We start from the raw sequence: 15,447 nt of genomic DNA on the forward strand, positions 1-15,447 counted from the left end.
GCACTAGATATGATAATATTGTGTCCCCTCCATGGGCCGCAGTGTCACTTAGAGATGTCCTAGGGCTACACTATGATGCCAACCGTCACTAGAATCTCCTTTTTATTTTAAAACCCTCTTTTTGTTGTTTTTTTTATCCTTTGGTCAAGCAGGTTCCCAGACCGACCCATAAAAAGAAAGCCCGCATGGCGCGGACGCGCTCCGATTTCTTGACTAGAGGTACTTTTGCTGATGGGGAGGGGGATACGGAGGAAGATGATTGCGGTGGCAATTTTGAGTTCCTTCTCTCCTCTGAGCAACCTCCTCATGCCGAGGCGGTGCCTGCCGCCCGCCTGGGCCAGGCCTGTTACAGTGACTCCGAAATGGTAATTTTTGTCAACGTGGTGTGGGAAATGGAACAAGAGAGCGAGTGGAGCTTTGGGAGCCTTTCTTTGCTAATCTTAACCGCACTGATCCCTCCACTGCTTCTTTTCCCACTCCCAAGGATGCTGTAGATGGGTAAACTGGGCAAACACAGCTGACAAGGATGTGACACAGGGAAATAATTTGTATTTCTTGGTCATGGGGGTGTTTTCTGGCTTTATTCCATATCAGCTACGATTCCATACGTCTCCTGGAGCATTGCAACTTGTTTTGCACAGCTACCTATTTCTTTTGGGTTTTTTTTAACTTCAATAGCAAAGTCCTCTCAGGATCCTTTTACTCTAAAAATGATCTACACACATCCATAGAAAAGATTCAATCAAATATTGTCCAAAAAGCAACAGACAACAAAGGAAACTGTATGAATCTTGCACCTTCTATTACTTTTGATTTGGTATCTTTAGCCACAGTATCCTGTGATTATTCAGTCCTCAGTTCTTGGAGTAATTCTGGCAGATGACATCTTAGAAAAGGCAACCCCATGTGAACTGGGCAATGAAAATGCAGTGGGAATGAAACAGTGAGCTTTATAAAAGCAGACCTGCCTTCCTGGCTTTTTCAAGCTCAGTAACTGGTGACCCTTGGCAGGTCCATGCTACATGAGCCTGCACTGCAGAGCATTTGCATCTCAGGTTTAATCTCCTGCCCAGATAAGCTGCTTTTGGAAAATCACAAACGGACAGGTTTCAGGAGTGAAGAGGCCAACAGCTTCCAACCCACTCCTGCTTTTTCCTGAGGTGCTTGAGATGTGCCCATGGAAGTGTGGATAAACCCCAGGAGTTATCTCCTGCCCTAAGAGCCCAGATGAAGCATTGAGCAGAGCTGCCTCGCTCCTCCACTCCAGCTACAGGGCAGGATGTGGAGCTGAGTATGAAACCAAAGAAAAGCAGGAAAACCGAAGTCACTGATGTATTTTGTGCTACAGCATTGCTGTGGGTCTGGCAAACATCTTGTGTGATCCTGAAATCCGCTTTTCCAAGAAAGGCAGATAGCCAAGAAGGGCTTTTTGTGACTTTTCTGTTAGCAGCATTTATTATAAAGGGTCATTTTTTTCCCCAGGATAATTTTGTCACTGGAAGAGGGCAGATATTCACAAATTCCGTGAATTTTTAAAGTTGCTTTTGACAAATTTCTAGGAATTTTGAGCGAGGAATACTCAAAACCTGACTGAGCAACACAGCTCTGTGAACTGAGATTGCTTGGCTGCATCTTTGCACTTCTCCCTGCTTGTAGATCAGGAAAGGGAGAATTTTATGTAGTGAAAAGCCTGGCCAAAGCCCTGGGCAAGGGGCTGCGTTGTACCTGGAATGCTGTGCTGCATTCCTGGAGGCTGCCCTCTTACAAAGCTTTAGGGCTTTTTTAGCTGTAGAAACCTTTCCTGCTGGGATGTGAAAGGTGCTGGGCTGGTGCTTGGCAAGCTCCATCCTTGAGGGGGACGTGGCTCATTGGAAATGCTCCTTGGGACTCTGCTCACCTGGTTTAACAGCTCCCATTGCATGCAAGTAGTAGTAGTAGTAGCTGTCTCTCATCTCTCCTGTATCCCTCTTCTTCCCTCTCTCCATCACTAGCTCTAACTGGTGGTCAGCACTTTCACCCCTTGTGTAATTGAGTTCTGCTTTCTAGCAAATGCTACCCATGAAGTCGTGTGCTCAGCGATACCCTATGTCTGTATGTCCTGACAACATGTACAGTGTTTCCATCTGTATTCTGTATTGCAGGTTTGAGACCAGCCCTTTGGCTTGTGGCTTTTCTGGGTCAGGATTGCCACAAGTAGGAAAATTTAGGGACTGCTAATCCATATTCATTAGCAGAGGCTGGTTGAGTGTTGCTTAGGAACAGCCTATGATAGAGCAATGCCGGTGCAGGTTGGTACAGGTACAAGATCAAGTAGGTTGATATCTCTGTAGACACATTTGTTGTGTCTTGTGATGTTCACATGAAGACGAGACAGGCAGCGACCATGCATAGGCTGGTTTCCATGCTACTCAGTAGCTTATTCATACAGCTTCTGCCCCCCAGCTATGACTTTCCAAAACAAGCCTCTCTTAATGCTCTGCTCAGTGGCCAAGGGCTGCTGGATGGATGGAAGAGAGATCTCGTGCAACCTTGTGAAGCTGAGCATGTGACAGCTCACCAGCTGCCCTGGCTGAGAACCTGCCTGGTTTGCCCATTAGTTTCTTGACCATCAAGTGACTGATTGTGTATCACCAGCTGGTAAATAGAGGTCTACCAACAAGTGATGCTCCTGACGCAAGTCTGTGGTATCCCAGAGCAGCAAAGACAAAGTTCATCTTCAGCCAGCGCTGAAACCCAAGGTGCACCAGCGTGTAAGATTGCTGCTGAAATCACGCTTGACTCAAAAGTGCCTTTAAGGCTAAAGGGCTTCCTGACAAAACCGAGCCTTCAAAGGCTGGTTGATTTTTTTGGCTAGTGAATAGCTGAGGATTCATCTGCCTTGCTGTGAGACAGGTCCAAGTGGGAGGAATAGCTCCTGGCTGAGGTCACCACATGTTAATACCCCTTCAGTTTTGCACCTAGGTCTGGAGAGCTTTCCTGCAGTGGATAAATGGAAAGCCTTGGTTTGAGAAACCACACCACAAATACCTTCTGAATACAGCCTCCTTTGGCAGAGGCTCTTAGACAGAAGGACCTGGATGCAGTCACTTTGCTCCATACAGAGCCACAAATTGGCAAAATTTCATCCAAGTAACTGCCACCGGTCTGGCCCCAAGCATGCCTGAAGAGCCAGCAGTGAAAAAGATCTCTTTTCCTAAGCCATTCAGAGGGGCATCACGCTTTAGGAAGCTCTTCAGTGCAGCACATAACACTGCTGCCTGCTAGGACAAGTCTCTTGGCCATAGTTCTTTCTTGCTAGCATGGGTGGGTGAAACAGAGGTTGCTCTTTGGTCTCTTCTTCATCCAGGAGACAACTCCAGACCCCCAGCTATTGTCATTTACCTACATGTGATGCTTTTTGGTGTTCCCTGTCCAGAGATTTTCTGGTGCAGAGGCTCGTCTTGACATCTAAGAAGGTTTCGTACCCATATGAGGACCTTCCCCTTCAGAGCTTGTTGAAGGAGTCCCTCAAACAGAAGGATCTCACCCCAAAAATGCCTTTTAGTGCCTACTTTCAAAAGCTGGACAACTTGCTGTACTAACAGAAGAAATGCTGAAGGTCAAGAATTGGGGCAGAGCAGGGAGGTGATGATAGTAATGGCAGAACATCCTTCATCCAGTTTTGTCTAAAAAGTGCATTACAGATGTTTTTGACTCAAAGTCTTCTGTGTGAGCCAGTGGTTTCACTTGCTCTACTCCACAATACGTACTCTACATCTGCTTGTGCAGTAGATATGATAGACATTTGCAGAATAAAGGTGTATGTGGTGGCCTGTAGAGCAACCTCTGCCTTGCTCTGGTGATTCCTTTAGCCTGCTGGCCACTGTCAGCACATACCAATGTGCTTTGAAATACCAAAAAAGGAAGTAAATTTCCCCACAAAATACTTTTAAAACCCGCAAAACCAAAAAGCAAAGCACTAAAATTGATTAAAAGGTTGAAATTACTCAAGAACAAAACTTTATCATGGGGGGAGGAAATATTTATACAAGTCATTTGGAAAAGCAAGTAATAAGTTTGGGCTGGATGATGATAACTTTTGTGGTTTTAAGGGCTGGTTTCCAGTATCCATCCACAATTTATGTGTGATCATCACCTAAACATAAAAGCAGCAGAAGAAACCCTTTGGTGGTTTAGGCAGTTTCTTGCTTTCCCAGTGGCAAGTCTGCCTTATGTGCTGCCATCTCCTGGCTGGTAGAGAGGTTAGTCCAGGGGTGAAAAATGAAACGTTGAAGAGTAAATATGGTAAATGTGACTCCCCTGCAGCCTGTATTTTATATCATTTTATTTTCAACATTTTAATAGAAGAAAAAGAAATGCTGAAACCCACATTGTGTTCAGCTGAGACATTCAGCTACAGGAGATGTTTGACTGTCATCTCCTGAATCCTTTCATACAACCTGATTTCCTCATGCTGAAAGTCTGTCCTCCAGAAAGGCAACTCTGAAATCACAGCTGCAGTGGGGAAAAAAAGAACAAAAATGGCTGTATTTTTTAAATAAACCAAAACTGTTTCTGGGCTCTTTCGTGGAATCCTGATAGGTTCAATTATTGCAAATTCATTTCACCATTCAAAATGATCTCAGGGCATTTGCGTGTTGGCCAAGGCAGATACCCTTTATGTTGAACTGCAAAATGTCTTATTTCTAGAGGGTTCATTTTGACTTGTCTTTAGCACAAAGACTTTGGTGGTCTTTTCTGTAAAGTCCTCAACAAGAGTTGAAAGAGGAAGCTCTGCTGGGACAGATCCGTGAGGTTGAAGGTTCCTTTAGTGCTGGGAACACCACAAATCACTTCTTCATGGCTAACATGGCTCTTCTGGGATGGAGAGCTGGGCGGCTCAGACCACGATGGTGGAGTGGCTGTGCAGGCTGAGTGATGAGGACCCATGGCTTGGTGCACACTGATTTTCTTCATTGGTGGCTCAAGGAAAAAGAAGGTTGGACCTCAGTGTAGAGTTGGAGCAAGGGAAATGCCTTTCTTTCTTAGGAGTCATGAAAAGGTTTCTGTAGTTGTAGCAGTTCAACAAGACTGCAGGTTTTCACCTCTAGACAGATGGAAATCAGAATCATACAATAGTTAGGGTTGGAAAGGACCTTAAGATCATCCAGCTCCAACCCCTCTTAAATAAAGATATAAGACATGAATATCTCATTTTTTTGCTGAGACAAAGTAAGAACCAGGTGGCACCTAAAGAGCTGTCTCATTTTTAAACACTTCGTGCTTGGACTTGTTACAGACGGTGCAGCGATTTGCCTCAGGGGAGGGCCAGACAAAACTGCACAAAACGATGTCTCAGGGGGAGATCGGGAAGCTGGTGGCCACGCAGAAGAACCTGGCTCCAGATGGGAGGTAGGAAACGTGGCTGGAGATGGGAGATGAGTCCCTCCCATTTCGTTCTTGGTCTCCAGCACCTTGCTGAACCACCCTGGCTCCTTTGAAGCTCCACCAGTCAAAGTTGTTACTTGTCCAGCCTTTCCTACATGACTGCAGACATGCCCAGTTAGAAAAGGCATCCTGTTGTGATGACATGGGCCCGATGTCCCATCCCAAACCGCCCAATTGCATGCATGAAACTCGAGTTTCTTGCCTTTCTTGAGGACAAGTAGCCTGGTTTTCCCAGTAGAAGTTGTTTGTATTTAACTCCTCCTGAAACACCAGGAAGGTCAGGACATTTGGGGTAGTTTTAGGTAGAAGGACATTTCCTAGTTGACGTGGTTCCTCTTTCCACAACTTATTTCCAGGCCTCAGCGAGCCAAGATGAGGTTCTGGGTGAAGGGAAAGCAGGGGGAGAAGAAGGCCTCACGGGAGAAGCTTGCTACCCAGTCTGAGCTGTTGGAGTTGTATGCGGAGCAAGAAGCCCCTGGCAGGGAGGTGATTTCTGGTTTGCAGCTTAGTGAAGGTAAGTGTGGGATGGCATGGTGCTGGTGGTGTAAGGAGCAGAGAAACTGTGTCTGGTCTCATGACAGGGGGAAAAGCTAGTGTAAACCTGGCTTTACGCTGCAACTAAGCGTAGCCCGAAATAGGGGGACTCAGGTAAAGATGCAGAACAGAGGAAAGTTGGTTTATCTGTAGGGTATCTGTAATGGGAGTATTGTGTATGGTGGTATGGTCTAGCTGAGGCTGCTGTGGGAAAACAAGTTGGGAAGCTGCACAAATTGGATGTCCATGTGTCCTGGGTTCAGCAGCAGCAGTCATTTTTTCTCCTTCTTAGTAGCTGGTGCAGTGCTGTGTTTTTGACTTTCAGCCTGGGAACAGCACTGATAACACCGATGGCTTTAGTTACTGCTCAAATGTTTGGTCTGACCAAGGACTTTGTGAGCCTCATGCTCTGCCAGGGAGGAGGGGGAGCCAGGAGGAAGCAGAGACAGGGCACCTGACCCCAGCTAGCCAAAGAGGTATTCCATACCACAGCACGTCATGCCTGGGATGTAACTGAGAGTCACCCGGAAGGGCTGGCTCACTGCTCGGTTGGGCTGGGTATCGACGGGTGGTATTATATTCTCTTCCCCTGTTATTTCCCTTATCATTATTATCATTGGTGGTAGCAGCAGTGATTTGTGTTACACCTTAGTTACTGGACTGTTCTTAGCCCATAGGAGTTACATTCTTTCGATTGTCCTCTCTGTCCCTCTGGGAGCTGGGGTGGGGCGGGGGGGGAAGAAAGTGTGGGGAGTGAGCAAGAGGGCTGCATGGCTGACTTACGGCCTGGGCTTAAACCACGACACCATGCTAGTTCATGTCTCTTGAACTGACAGGCAGCGACAACCCAAAATAATGGCAAGTAGGTTAAAGGGTGGGATCCAGAATGGGTCCTAGAGGAATTCTGTGTCACTGATCCTCCCATCAGCTGTCTGGACATGGCCAGATGTTTCACCCCTTGATGGAGGAAATAACCAAAGGAGAAATGATGTTTAATCTTCCTATACCACACAGTGCTTTTCCCCTCCCCAGGTGTACACCAATGCCCATCTCCCTGGTTTAGTGGCAGAATTATTTTTCATCTGCTCTTCTGTCTCTGTCTCCCTTTGTGATTATCACGTGTAGAGTTGGGTCCTCACCACTTGACCCCCCCTCGGAGCCCTGAGCTGGCCGGTATCTACCGACGGGAGTTCAAGGAGAACAAGGAGCCCTCTCCCAAAGTGAAACGCAAGCGCAGTGTCAAGATCAGCAATGTGGCTCTGGAGCCTGTGCAGTGGCAGAACGACTCACTGCAGATCATAACCAGTGCTAGCGACTTGAAGAGCATGGATGAGTTTCTCTTGAAAAAGGTAACTCCTTCCTCAATGCTCCAGCTAAATCTTCAGAGAGCTCAAAGAGCAGACAGAGGCAACAAAGCCAAAATTATCCTGGGGGAAGCAGTAGAATCAGAATGGTTTGGGTTGAAAGGGACCTTAAAGCTCACACAGTTCCAACGCCCCTGCCATGGGCAGGGACACCTCACACTAGACCGTGTCACCCAAGCCCTGTCCAACCTGGTCTTGAACACTGCCAGGGATGGGGCAGCCACAGCTTCCCTGGGCACCCTGTGCCAGCGCCTCAGCACCCTCACAGGGAAGGGCTTCTGCCTTATATCTAACCTGAACTTCCCATTTCAGTTTAAATCCATCACCTCTTGTCCTCTCACTACCGTCCCTGATTAAGAGTCCCTCTTCAGTATCCTTGTAGCCCCCTTCAGGCACTGGAAGGTGCTCTGAGGTCTCCACGCAGCTTCTCTGCTCCAGGCTAAGCAGCCCCAGTGTCCTCAGCCTGTCTTCATACAGGAGGTGCTCCAGCCCCTGATCATCCTCGTGGCCTCCTCTGGACTTGCTCCAATAGTTCCATGTTCTTCTTTTGAGGACACCAGAACTGCAATACTAATAATTCATCTAGGGTGCACTGCATGCACCAGGGCAGGCTTGGGAGAGAAGGTGGCATGCTTCAGTGCTTCCATTGCTTTGGGCTGCCCCTCACCAAAAATGGGTGACCTCAGAGGGCAGGAGTTGATGGCTGCAGGGAAGTGCTCGTGCTTCTAGTTTGCATGCAGGAGAAACCACCTTGTAATCATTATTAACATCATCTGCCTGTGGTTGAGCAGCTGCTTCATCTCACACAGCGCTCAGCCGCAGCACAAGTGGCATGGGTGAATAAACCCCTTTGGTTTCCCAGATGAATGAACTGGATAATGAGGACAGCAAGAAGGACACGCTTGTGGATGTTGTGTTCAAGAAAGCGCTGAAGGAATTCCGACAGAATATCTTCAGCTTTTACTCCTCGGCGTTGGCGGTAAGTGACTGGATGATGGGTGAGAACTTCCACCTCCAGGAAAAACGAAATGCTCTGCATCCTCCTGGTGGTGGAGACGTTGCTTAGCCTTCCATTCGTGGTCTCCTTATCGCAAAGGATAGATACTCTTCCTTTGTATTCAGTCCCATGAGCTGTAAATTTGGACTAACTCTTACTCTTTATCCAGCTCTTCACACATACAGAGATTTCTGGTGGCCTCATTATAATCAGTTGGGAGATTACAGTCAGTCAATGCACCCTTTGCCACCCAAAGTGCCTGAAAGCCTTTGTGTTACATTTATAAGAGGTGGAGACATCTGAGCAATGTGGAGCTCTGCTCTTCTGCTGCTTCTGAATTTGAGCAATGGTTGCTATGGCTCATGGTCACAGTGATCAAGGAAAGCTAATTTATTGCCCAGATTGCATGAAGAGTTCCCTCTGAGGCTTGATTTGGCACTTAACATCCTACTGCTCTGCACACTGAGAAGCCACCCTGCCAAAGGTCATGAAACAACTCTGTTAGATGATCCGATTTTCCTTCTTTTTATCATACTTGGACCTTCCCCGAGTGGTTGGAAGCTGGGCAGCCTGAAATGATTGTCTGGAGGTTAAAAGGCAATCGGGGCTGTATACAAATCACTTTTCTTTTTGCTTCTGTTCCCTTAAAAGATGGATGATGGGAAAAGCATCCGCTATAAGGACCTTTACGCCTTATTCGAGCAGATTCTGGAGAAGACTATGAGGCTTGAGCAGAGGGACTGGAGTGAGTCTCCAGTTAAAGTCTGGGTCAATACCTTCAAAGTCTTCCTGGATGAATATATGATAGAGTACAAACCCCTGGACTACACTGCGGTAAAGGTAGTTGGCACTTTTCTTAAGCCACTTGAAGATTTGGGAACTGTCTTTCCATGGGGTCATGCTCTCTGTAGACACATGGAAACCTCTGTTGTCTTCTCCTCTGCTTTAAGCTGAGGTGAACAACGTAAGGGTCATTTGTTGGTTGTGTTTCACTGAGCTCAGCAAACCCAGTTCATAGCAGGGCTGAGCTGTGCTTTGGCCAATGCCGAAGTTTAGGTGTTGGCTTCGGGGCAAAGCTGCAACCATCTATGGATGGCCAGAAAGGCAACTCCTGGTGCTTCTTTTTTTAGTTTTGGGGGATTTTCTCCAGTCTTTGAGGGAAAGTGAAAGAGATACAAGCTTTCCTGGTCTCCTGACCTCCTCCCAAGTGACCATATCACCATCAGCTGGGTTGCAGGAGAAGTGGACATGGGCAGTGGCTGTCCTCAGGGTCTAGGTATGTTTTTTAGAACAGTCAGAGCTTGCAGCATGATCTCCTGATCTCCTCACTTTCTGTTCTGCATTGCCTGAGAGGGCAGCCATGTGGTCTCTGGCTGGGCTTGGGAGATGGTGTTTATTGTATAAATACTCCATCTTCTGGCTCTTCTGCTCCAAGTCCTCCCCATGCTTCTCTCCAGGCAGGTTTTCTTCAGAGCAGGCTGAGCATCAGCTCTGGCTACAGTGCTGTGCCACATTCGCCTCAGGTGTCTTGCATGAGATGGGAGATCAGGGCACTGCTGCAGGACTTGGAGCTAGAGGAGCAGCCAGTCTCAGCTCTGGGATGAAGATGGGGGCAGTTGTCCAGGGGATTTCTGAAAATGGGTGATCTATAGGAGGATTTTCTAAAGAGGCTCTCCTGGGGCTGCAGGTGCACTGGAGAATGGGGTGGAAAGCAGTGGGCAACATGAGGTACAAGCCCTTCATGCACTTCACCTGGGGAAATTGTCCCTGAATACACTTAAATCTCTTTCCAATGCCAGGTGCCAAAAACAGAACGAAAAAAGAGAAGAAAAAAGGAAGCAGATGTGGTGAGTTGAGCACATTAAATAACAAACGTTCTTGCGCCCAGAATGATGAGCTATAAGAGACCTGGTCATGACACATCCTATGCTGAGATCTGAACATCACACTGTAATGAACATGCAGCTGTGAAAGGATGTGCTGGAAAGGTGGATGGGGGTGGATGTGGTTTGTTTGATCAAGGATCACTGTAGGTTGTTCTCTGAAAACCCATCCCACATCAGTCAAGACAGTAAACGTGATGTCAAGAGTTATTAGAGAAGAACTCAGAGGAAAACAGAAAGTGTCCTAGATTTCTGCATAAACTTACAGTGTGTGGTTTGCATCTCTGATATCAGAGATGTAGGAGATTACATCTCCCTTTTTCCTAAAGGATCTGATAGCATTAGTAAGGATGCCGTTGCGAAGCAAAAAGGGGCCATGGATGCATGGAAGAATCTTCTTAACATGGAGAAGTTGACCAGCCAACCTCAGTCAAACACTGATTCTATCTTGCTTGTGTGATGGTTCAGTGCCCATAAAGGCTGGATTGGGTTGCTTGTGGGGTTATTGGGCTGAAAAGGAAATAAAAATAGCAAATAAAAGCAAATAGCAGCTAAAAGCTGCTGAGCTGACCATGTTCATCTCCTTGTTTTGCAGCACTCTAAGCACGCATCTCTTTTTAATCACCACTCAACCTTTATCATTGCAGGTGGAAGAGCACAACGGTCACATTTTTAAGGCGACCCAGTACAGCATCCCCACGTACTGTGAATATTGTTCCTCTTTGATCTGGATAATGGACAGGGCTTCTGTTTGTAAATGTAAGCATACTCTCTTTGGTCTGTTTTCATGAGTTTGTATCACAGTGATGAGCTTTTACATTTTGAAAAGTGTTTGCTGCTCTTTCCTGCAGCCCCACTCTCAAATAACTTGTTTTTTCACATTAAAAGATCTTTTGGGACAGATCTTAAGGGGTTTTGAAGTCAGCTAGTAAATCCATCCCAGCAGCCCTTCCAGTCCTCATGTTAGCGTTTGGGGGGGGGAGCTTTGCATGTTACACATTTTAACCCATAAGGTCCTATGGTCATCCCATAGGGTCAGACCATATTTGTCACAGTAAGAAGGATGGTGGAGTCAGGTATGGCAAACATACCGTGCAACTTCAGCCCATAGGATGCCTGTAAGTCTCATGACCTTGGAGAATTCATCTGGTTTAGCTTATTTGGCCTCCAGGCATGTAAATTTCTGGGGGGCTCAGGAAAGTGGATGAGGATCAGTGGGAAAAATTGATCCATTGCTTTGGATTTTCCAACATTTCTGTGCTTAAGTTGGAAGTATCAACTCTGGGTATTTCAAGCTGAAGCACAGGACAGGAAGAATACAGATTAGGTGCTATTTCCAACCTCTCTGAGGGTATTTTTTTGGAGCAAGTCCAGAGGAGGCCACGAGGATGATCAGGGGCTGGGGCACCTCCTGTATGGAGCCAGGCTGAGAACACTGGGGCTGTTCAGCCTGGAGAAGAGAAGCTGTGTGGAGACCTCAGAGCAGCTTCCAGTGTCTGAAGGGGGCTACAAGGATGCTGGAGAGGGGCTCTTCATCAGGGACTGTAGCGACAGGACAAGGGGTGATGGGTTCAAACTGAAACAGGGGAAGTTCAGGTTAGATATAAGGCAGAAGTTCTTCCCTGTGAGGGTGCTGAGGCACTGGCACAGGGTGCCCAGAGAAGCTGTGGCTGCCCCATCCCTGGCAGTGCTCAAGGCCAGGTTGGACACAGGGGCTTGGAGCACCCTGCTCCAGTGGAAGGGGTTGGAACTGGATGACCTTAAGACCCCTTCCAGCCCAAACCAGTCTGGGATTCTATGATTCTATATATGTCTGATAGCTCAGAGTGACTCATGATTATTTTCCAAGTTGAGTTTAATGTTTCAGCGAGTTAAATATGGGACTTTTATAATTAAAGTCTTCATTTTTTTCTGTTTGAGTGGCTCTAATACAGATTTGGCCCCTGGAAACTGCAAATTCAACGTGCTTTTGACCTGCTAGTCCTCTGAGGAGCTACCTAATTCGTATTAATTCATATTTCTCCATTGATCTGACTTTTTGGATTATTAAATCCTCCTTTTCTTCATTGCAGTATGTAAATATGCTTGTCACAAGAAGTGCTGTCTTAAAACCACGACCAAGTGCTCCAAAAAGGTAAATGTCTGTCAGTCCTTTTCTTTCATCATCTTTCATTTTCTTTCTGACAGTGAGCCCAAGTTTGTATAAAAAATGTTTGCAGGCACAGCGCCTGATATACTGCTGGCAGTAACTCTCCTGCCAGCAGCAGCTTGGACCAGAGATCCCTGAAGGTCTCTCCAGCCGGTGCTTTGGTGTTTGCATGGGGACTAACGCAGTGATGCGTCACTGTATATCTGCGCAGTCATGCAGCAGATGGTGCAGTGATGTTCTCTGTTTTTTTAACCACACTGAACCATAGAAAGCTGTCCTTACAGCTTATAGGGCTTGGAAATGGGGGGTTATCCTTAAATGTAGGATTATTCTTGGAAATAGGGGTTATTCTTAACCCAGTTGGTCCCTGTTGAGGCTCACAGCACAGTCTCCAAACAGCAGCAGCACGACAGCTGAGCAAGGAAGGGTGAATGGAGGATGCTCAAGCACTCACCATCCTCCTTAGAGGGGAATTAAATACTGTGTGCTGATTTTTAAGCATATGGAGAACAGTGAATGAATGTAACCTGTCGCTCTGGCTAATGTGAGCCATCAGGATTTGGAGGTTTCTCTTTGAAATAGTTTATTTTATGCCCAAAAAGAATGATAATACAGCGAGGATAATAATGTGTGCAAAGCTTTGTCAGCTCCTTGTGAGGCTTCTCGAGGAAGAACAGCCTCCATAAAGCTGCATGATTACATTTTTCCTAATAAGCTGAATATATACATTGAACACGTATATGAATATACTTGTATTTTGAATATATATAGCATTTTTACTGCACTCCTTCCCTTTCTGGGAGTGTTTCTGCGAGAGCTGGGAACACCTCACATGAGTTTCTGCTCTAAAATCTGGGAAGTTCAATCAGATCTCTGATTATTTTAGGAGGAGAAACTCAGAGATGCTTGGACCCATCTCGTTTCTTGGGGTATCTCTACCCAAGGAAGCAAGTTCCCTGTAGCTTTCCACCTGGGTGGTTGGAGGTCCTTCTCTAGGAAGGCTCTGGCTTGTCTGTACTAGGTTGTTTTAAGGTTGTGTTCAGTGACAGGGAGCCACAAACCTTCTCTTATGCTTTGAGAAAGAGGTCTTTATTTTCTGGCAACGGTTGATTTTGTAACTCAGCCTTGTCCCAGACTGGATCTGTTTCTCCAGATCTTTGGGGAACTTGAGCGAACGCCAGTTTCATCTCTCTCTATGGCCGTGGAATTCCTTTCACCCATGCTTCATCTCAGCACTACCTGCTTTGAGTAAAGCTTCACATGGGGTTTGTGTCATCATGTTTGCTGATGGCCATTTGAGCAGCAGGTGATGAATTTCAATTGGTAGCTGAGACCAGGTGTTCCGGGGGGGGGGCGGTCCCTAGAACAGGAAACAGTGTGGGCATCTTCCCCACATCATCTCATAAGGTTGACAGATCAATGAAAGGATGAACCTGAATGGGGAAAACAAAGATGCAGGAGTGGTTATAAGGGCAGCTGTGACCTGGGTCATGGTCACCAGCATCTTGTTGATGAGTGGGTTGCAGCATATTCCTTTTCACATCCCTTTCGCTGGCACCAGGAATTCGTGCCAATATTTCACCTGGTCTTTTGAATTTTCCCACTCAGAATCTCCCATGCAAGAGGACTTTGTCCAAATTGGAATGTGCCAGTTACCCAATCTCCAGTGAGTGTTTGCAGCCAGCAAAAGGGTCTGTCCTGGCAGATGTAGATGGGGTTTTTCATGCTCTTATTTTAGCATAATGTTTGTTCACTGACATTTTGTAATTGGCAATGCTGCAAGTTGATCTAAGTTCTCGAGACTCAGATTTACCTGTTCTGCTTTGTGCATCTTCTTTGGGGAGTGAAATCATCCCCAGAGATGATGCCAGAGAGGCAGGAGGTGGAGGAGGACCATGCCTGGCTGCCTTGGCTCTGCCAGGCTGAGAATATGCCACAGTTGGGTGGTTAAAGAAAGAAGATCCAAAGTTTTACAATTTCAGGTGCATGCCCAGAGACCAACTTAGCATTGCAAGACAATTGCTGGCTGTCCTTCATTAGACTGACTTGCGCATCACCTGGATCAGCTGAAGAAGCCTGAAGGGCAGCTGGATCTGAGCACTGCACCAGCATTGCTTCCTGGAAGGATTTTCGACCCCTTTTTCCCTTTTCCTCCTCAGTATGACCCCGAGCTGTCGTCTCGACAGTTTGGTGTGGAGCTCTCTCGGTTGACCAGTGAGGAGCGGGCAGTGCCGGTGCTGGTGGAGAAGCTCATCAACTACATTGAAATGCATGGGCTGTACACAGAGGGCATTTACAGAAAATCAGGGTCCACCAACAAGATTAAGGAGCTGCGGCAAGGACTCGATACAGGTAAACGGATGGGGAAAAACCATGCAGGGAGAAAAATCTCTGCAACAACGAGGCTGGATGTGAGGAATGTGGAATGCTTCATCGGGATGAAACAAGGGAGCGGTCCTGCCTTCCTTCCCGTGCAAGTGATGCTTTCACATCTCCAACAAAGCTCAAGTCACCAACTCATGCTTTTTGGGTGCAGTACCTGAAAAAAAGTAATTCTGGTTGCGGGAAAACACTGCTTTACTTACACTGTAGCAATCAATGCCAGCAAGAAAAGAAATTCTGGTTCAACACAAGGTTCCTTGCCCCGGAAAATGCATTTCTCTCTAATTTCAACAGGTAGAGCTGAAATCAGGTGCTGGGCTTCTTGCCATTGAATGCAGCGTGGGTTTGGGGTGGCAAACAAACATTTGTATTGTAGAGGAGTAGCTTCTCATAGAATGGTTTGGGTTGGAAGGGACCTTTAATGGTCACCTGGTCCAGCCCCGTGGCTTCACTAATGGCTTCATATTGATTGTTGCCTCTTGTTTTTTGTTTTTCCTCATTCCGTTGCCAAACCCAGACATTGATAATGTGAATTTAGATGACTACAACATCCACGTCATCGCCAGCGTGTTCAAGCAGTGGCTCCGAGATCTGCCAAACCCTCTCATGACCTTCGAACTCTATGAGGAGTTTCTGCGGGCGATGGGTAAGGAGCCTCCTTTGGTATCCCATTCCCTCAGCAGAGAGAAAGGGTGGCCTAACTTTTTATTT

At 46.7% G+C, this 15,447-nt stretch overlaps 1 protein-coding gene across 8 annotated transcripts in view; it reads left to right on the forward strand.

The window, feature by feature from the left end:
* MYO9A (myosin IXA) overlaps positions 1-15,447 on the forward strand; it is a 189,282-nt gene that overhangs the window by 165,873 nt on the left and 7,962 nt on the right. For 6 of the 8 annotated variants that reach the window (XM_065688147.1, XM_065688150.1, XM_065688154.1 and 3 more), the window contains 11 exons: positions 150-365; positions 5,279-5,391; positions 5,784-5,941; positions 7,087-7,310; positions 8,188-8,304; positions 8,974-9,162; positions 10,122-10,169; positions 10,853-10,964; positions 12,278-12,339; positions 14,514-14,706; positions 15,254-15,382. In XM_065688147.1, the coding sequence (XP_065544219.1) occupies positions 150-365; positions 5,279-5,391; positions 5,784-5,941; positions 7,087-7,310; positions 8,188-8,304; positions 8,974-9,162; positions 10,122-10,169; positions 10,853-10,964; positions 12,278-12,339; positions 14,514-14,706; positions 15,254-15,382 (1,561 nt within the window). The remainder of the gene's footprint in view (positions 1-149; positions 366-5,278; positions 5,392-5,783; positions 5,942-7,086; positions 7,311-8,187; positions 8,305-8,973; positions 9,163-10,121; positions 10,170-10,852; positions 10,965-12,277; positions 12,340-14,513; positions 14,707-15,253; positions 15,383-15,447) is intronic. The other 2 variants (XM_065688149.1, XM_065688151.1) reach the window with 1 other exon arrangement.

Source organism: Lathamus discolor, chromosome 8 (assembly GCF_037157495.1).
Source record: "Lathamus discolor isolate bLatDis1 chromosome 8, bLatDis1.hap1, whole genome shotgun sequence".
In the NCBI taxonomy this organism is placed as follows: Eukaryota; Metazoa; Chordata; class Aves; order Psittaciformes; family Psittacidae; genus Lathamus; species Lathamus discolor.